Source organism: Gymnoscopelus microlampas, assembly GCF_963454915.1.
Source record: "Gymnoscopelus microlampas genome assembly, chromosome: 5".
Taxonomy (NCBI): Eukaryota; Metazoa; Chordata; class Actinopteri; order Myctophiformes; family Myctophidae; genus Gymnoscopelus; species Gymnoscopelus microlampas.
Window position 1 is genome coordinate 10,500,631 of NC_139942.1, and position 6,485 is coordinate 10,507,115.

The 6,485-nt window shown below is 43.1% G+C and overlaps 1 protein-coding gene across 1 annotated transcript in view; it reads left to right on the top strand.

Annotated features, from left to right (window-relative positions):
* Positions 1–6,485, top strand: part of lamc1 (laminin, gamma 1) — an 80,088-nt gene extending 73,603 nt beyond the window's left edge. Inside the window, exons 26-28 of the mRNA XM_084056511.1 lie at positions 175–333; positions 1,606–1,705; positions 2,266–6,485. Coding sequence (XP_083912637.1) covers positions 175–333; positions 1,606–1,705; positions 2,266–2,522 — 516 coding nt within the window. The 3' untranslated portion in view covers positions 2,523–6,485. The remainder of the gene's footprint in view (positions 1–174; positions 334–1,605; positions 1,706–2,265) is intronic.

Genomic DNA, 6,485 nt, shown 5'->3' on the forward strand with positions numbered 1-6,485 from the left:
GGTTCAATATTTGTTTTATCAACACACGGACGTAAAGGGTGTTCAATAGCAATGATTTATGGGGAAACAAGCATAAAAATGGAGTTAGCTGGTTTCTGCCCGAAAGCAAAGAACTTGTCGGGTGTGGTTGTGTCCTCAGTAAGGTCACGTGTCATGTCTCTGTGGTGTCTCCAGGGTTCAGCAAAGACCAAGGAGGATGCAGAGAAGGCGTTTAAGGACACTAATAAACTGGACAACGAGGTGAACGGCATGATGGAGCAGCTCAGTGACGCTGAACAGGAACTAGCCAAGAAGAAAGCCCAGGCTGACCAGGACATGATGATGGCTGGAATGGTACGACCCGGGACAGGGGGGTGGGGTCGGGGGTTAATAGAATGGTATGACCCTGGTTACAAGTAAAAGTCCGGAATTCAAAATTGACTTGAGTAAAAGTACAAAAGTATTGGTGTCAAAATGTACTTAAAGTACCATATGTAAAAGTACAAAAATGTTTGAAAATAGCAGATCTACAAGCTCACAATCGCGACGCGTTGTGAGCTTGTAGATCAGCAATTTTCAAATAGCCTGGGTATAAAATAAGGCCAAAGTGGTTAATGTAGGTTTTATAATGTAATCATTTATATCTGCAAAGTAACTAGTAACTAAAGTTTTCAAATAATTGTAGTAGAGTAAAAATACTACTTGTAAAAGTAACATTTACCTCCGAGATGTAGTGGGGCAGAAGTAAATGTATAGACAATTGGAAGTACTCCATTAAACTAAAAGTACCTCAAAATTGTATAAGAAAGAAAAACCGGTGTGCTTCCTCTGGATGCCTTCTTAGTTTAGGCAGTGGGTGCACAGCCTTCCTCATATGCTCTGAGGAAGGCTGCGGCCGAAACGCGTTAGCGTTCTCTCAATAAAATGAGAAACCGAGCCACTGTCTTCTTGCAGTATTTATTTTGGAGTGCCGCTCTTTCCACTTAGGTGGTTTTTGATTTACCTCACAATTGTATTCAAGTACGTACAGCATTGGTTCTCAAAGTGGGGTCCGGGGACCCCCAGGGGTACTTGAGGGGCTTCCAGGGGGTCCCCAGCTAAATGATGGATACGATAGGAACCAAATGGACCCTTATGGGTCTGTAACTCTGAGAGCGTACAAATGGAACCAAATGGACCCTAACGCGTCCATTTGGTTCCATTTATACACTCTCAGAGTTAAATTAACATTGATTTTACAATATGAATTGGAGTCCCAGAGATATAAATGCCATTAAATGGGGTCCGTAGCCTAATGCATGTCAAACTGGGGGTCCTTGAAATTAAAATGGTTGAGAATCACTGCTAGAGAGCCGTAAAAATCTTCTCTTATGGGGGTCCCTGGCTTATCTTTTCATATCGGGGTCCGTGGGCTAATAAGTGTCAATTTGGGGGTCCTTGACATGAAAAAGTTTGAGAACCACTGTACTTGAGTAAATGTACTTAGTTACTTTATACCACTGGTGATGGACTGGTATGACCCGGGAGAAGTGGGTGGAGGGGGTGATGTCATGGTATCAGACTTCACATATTGAAACAGCATGACGATGTCTAATAATATTGACGTGTTCTATTTTCCTCATGCAGGCGTCGGACAACGCTAAAGAGGCTGAGGACAACGCCCGCAAGGCCAAGTTTGCGGTGAAGACCGTCCTGGGCACTATCACCGCCCTGCTGGCGCAACTGGGTAAGACGGCTCACACTAATCTATCGTTCTAATGTCCTTTCAACCAGGGTTATTATAGTTGACCGAGACTAAAACTGGTGGGAAATAGGCTCTATGCACAGCAGCCATGTTATCACTTCTTTCACAGGTGTTACCAATGATACTAATGAAGTGGTTTCCACGACCCCCACAACTCTCAGAGTTACACACCTGTAAGGGGTCATTTGGAAGCCCATGAGGGTCCCTGGACCCCAACTGTAGACCCACTGGTGTAACAGTGTGTTTCCAGTGAGCCAACATGCACAATACCAGCACCCTGACTCTGTTTGACCAGAATGGAACAGAGCCTTCATTAGTATCATTGGTAACACCTGTAAATGTCTTCATAATATGGCTGCTGTGAATAGAGCCTATCGTTTTAGTTCACTGAAACTCTAATAAAAGCTAAAATGAGCAATGCAAAAAACGAACTAAAATGGAATTGTATGTAAAGTTATCTTTGTTAATTTAAACTAAAACTAGTGAATATTTCAAAACTATAATAACCTCTAAAACCTGTCTCCTCCTCTCCGCGTCTCCAGGTAACATCGACAAGGTCGACCTGTCCAAGCTCAACCAGATCGACGACTCGCTGAAGAACGCCAAGAGCAAGATGGCCGACAGCGAGCTGGACAGGAAGCTGTCCGAGCTGAGCGAGGTGGCGAAGACCCAGGACTCGCTGATCGGCGAGTACGACCGGCAGATCCGGGAGATCCGCGCCGACATCGACAACCTCAACGACATCAAGAACACGCTACCGGAAGGCTGCTTCAACACGCCCTCCCTGGAGAGGGCTTAGAGCCACCTCCATCCCACCTCCACAACCCCTCCAAAACGTTTTTTTAACACTCCTATACTTCCTCTGACATCATCACGAGAGCCCGACCCGATAAATATCGCTCTGGCCGATGTATCGGTCGTTATTTGACTTCTTTTTGTTTGTTGGCGACATCAGCATCTTTTGGTGACATCGGCAATTATGCAGCCGATGTGACCCGATTTTTTTTAACCACTTTCCAGCCTGGTGCCCAGATTTTATTCATTACAGGTGAAAAGTTTTAAAGGTTTTTTGAAAGTAACCGATCTATAAGCTCACAACGCATCGCGCAGCAATGCTTTGTGAGCTCATAGATTAGCTATTTTGTGGAAAACTTTAGGGCTTAAATGGTTTGACAAAATATGGGTCAAAACATCGGTAAGCGGTGGTCTAGAGGACTCTCCGAAATCGGGGTCGCCATCGGACCCAAAAATCTGGCATCGGTCGGGCTCTTACTCACTCTAGAACCACGACACGTTTTTACCAAAACTGTTTTTAAACCTTTTTTTTTTCGTCTTTTTTTTTTTCTTCGTCTCTTTCGTTCAGCAGAGAGAAGTCAAGTTTCCATATTTTTTTTAAAAACAACGAAGAGAAGCAGCTGTGTTTTTTTTGCTTAATTTATACTCCACGACTCGCCGAAAACATCAGATCTCCAAGCCCACTGCAACGTGTCGCGGGTGTAAATTTGGCTTTTATACGCGTGTGTGTGTGTGTTGCTGGACACGAGGCGGGACAGACATCGGGACAAGGACAGCGCCGTGGGATTGTGGGAAAACTGGGTCCGGATGGTTCGGTCACGACAGTTTGAAAATCACGAGCAGAGAGTTGTGACTGCGACCTCCAGACACACACACACACACACACACACACATACGTTCATGCCGTGAGTTTGAACTCATTTCTTTTTTTTTCTCCCATCATGCCTAAGGACACTCGGTCAGGCTCGGATCGGCGCCGTTAACTACTTCCTGTTGACTTCCTGGTTCTACTTCCTGGTTCTCCTGGCATCCTCGGGGAGAGTTTTTAAATCATTTTCTCCACAGTGAAGGAATCCTCGTTTTATTTCTGTCTTGTGTTTTGTCGCATCTCGCCCCAACGCCTCACCCCTCCTCCTCCACTAGGGGGAGGAATTCCCGCCGTTGACAGTATTTCAGCAGCTGCAGGTTCTGTTGTCCTGCTCCTCCCAAAAAACGGCTGTTGGTTCGAATCCCACCGGCCGAGTCCACGACCCGCGAGTCGCTCCGAGTTCAGCACGGTCACATGATCCACGTCGACTCCTAACACTACAAATGTTTTTTACGCCTTTTATGTTTTTATTTTATCGTTTTATTGTGTCCTGAAGCTGCTGCTTTCTGCCAATCAACCAATAACTTCATCATGTCATTTCTTTTGTTTTTTTTTCTCTCTTTCAAACGGCTAAAATCAAACACTATGCAAGTGTGTACATTTTTGCGTAGCGAAAACCTTTATTCTGATACACTGGTGCTAATAATTATTACAAATGTTATATTTTTGTGTGAATGTTTTTTATTATGACAGAGTGAGGAATTAGTTATTTGTGTAAATATATTCTTAAATGAATCAGGACTGGCTGAGCTTATTGTTTTTTTTTTGTTTTTAAAATAAAAGTTTAAAAAAAAATATCTTCAAACACCCAAACAGCCGCATGGCGTCTATTACAAACAAACATGAACTGAAACCTCCACATAATATATATATAGTATATATATTATATATATAAATGTTTATGATAAAAGTCTGTGGTATATAATATGCTTGCGTGTATACATAGCTCTCCGTGGGGGTCAACTTCAATGACAAATATTTTGTTTTCTTGTTTGTTTGTTGTTTTTTTTTGGTTATTTTTGTAACAAACCATTGACCCAATCAGGAATTGTCTTCACTGTGCGGAAGGAAGCAAGGGGCGGAGCCGTAACATGCCCCTCCCACCCTGCTGTGTGCCTAACACTTCATCTTTTACCTGATTTATTACGCTTGGACTCCAAGGCCATTATCTTGGTCACAAGTTGCTAGTTAACCATTCTTTTTAATTAGTGTTTTGTGCCTTAATTAATAATCTAATGGTTGGTTATAATCACATCACTCCGCCTCGCTGAAGAGGCTTCTTCACGTTTTATCGCACATCGTCTCGTTACGCCTTTTTTTATGTTGTCACGACATTTCAGTAGACCAGCGGGGGTAAAGAATTCTAACATCAGACCAGCAAGGGTTTATTTTTGTACCATCTGGTCCTCAACAGCAGGAAGAACCACTTCTTAAACCACATGAACCCTAACATCGCTATTTTGGGCACATTTTCAAATGAAAAAAGAACATATTTTTTTCCCCCAAATGTTCTGTAATGTTTTACAAATGTTTCAAACATTTTCTGAAATGTTTCCCACAGGGCCTAAATAGCAGACCTAGGAGCTTGCGCTGTGAGCGCCAGATTGTAGAGCTGCAATTTCCTCGAATCATTTTACGGCAACGCTTATATGGCTTACGTGGTTAAAACTTCTGGCCGCTACATGATCGCTGGCACGCAACCTCTGCTCTGTGGTTTAATGAAATGAGTCAAATAAAAACATCTTTTACATCATCTCTGTCTGTACACCTGTCCCTCTAAACCAGCTGTGTCTTTATACCTGTAAGCCAAGGCAATGGAGAGAAGGAAAGGACCGTTCTACGTTATGGCGTGCTCCATTGAATCTGGGAATCAAACTGATAGCCTGGTTCCAGGCTAGCAAACTGAAGCCTGAAGTTCAATGTAATGCATTGAAATCATTGAGAGCTGGTTGAACAAATATGAATAAACAGTGTTTCTGAATGATAGTGACCTTTGTCAAGATAATCAGTTCAGGAAAATATAAGAACGACACACTTTGTTTCCTGGTCTCTTGTTTTTTCTATGTGCGCGCTATATCATTTTGTTGAGGTAGTCAGAAACTTACACTGTGCTCTTTAGAAAGTTTAGATGCCTCAATAAACTAATATAGTGCACACATCGGAAAAACGTGACGAAGGCCACCCTCATTCAAACATGGTGTTAATTCATCATCTTGGCCACTCTGCTCTCATGGACTTCAATGAATAGGCTCTATGCACAGCAGCCATTTTGGAGAAAAATTGGGGCTCTTCTGACTTCCTTCACAGGTCTTACCAATGATACTAATGAAGGCTCTGTTCCATTCTGGTCAAACAGAGTCAGGGTGCTGATATTGTGCATGTTGGCTCACTAGAAATACTAGTGGGTCTCAAAGTGTGGTCCAGGGACCCTCATGGTTCCTTGAGAGGGTGTAACTCTGAGAGTGTACAAATGGAACCAAATGGACCCGGGAGGGTCCATTTGGTTCCATTTGTACACTCTCAGAGTTATGGGGGTCCTTGAAATTAAAAAGTTTGAGAACCACTGTGCTACACTAAATGGAACAGAGCCTTCATTAGTGTCATTGGTAACACCTGTGAAAGTGACGTGTGTGCCTTTTTCTTTCTTAACATAGTCTTGCTGTATGGCCAGGTGTAGCAGGGTTCGGGTGATGTAATGAGGACTTATAGTCAAAGTTGTGTACAAACGACAGATGTTTTGTTAGAAGTTTTATCCGATGTCTTTTTCTACCGTGGCTCCCTGGGAGGTTGTGGTGCTCGTACATTTCATTTCATTTTCCCCCCACTCAGTACATGATGTATAAACTGCAGTATTTCCTATTTATAATGTACCAGATAATGTGTATTCTATCCTTAATGTTTGTTTTGAAACGGTCAGGTATGTGCCGCACCACACAGCCTCTCGGTGGCGCTAGAGCGCATCGCTTTTCATTTCCCCACTTTTTATGGCCCTGCTATCACCCCCCCAACCCCCGTGAGGACCTGAAAGAGGCCTGCTTGTTTCCCCCAGATCTTCCTGTAAACCCAACTGTAACATTTGAATAATAAAGATGATTACAG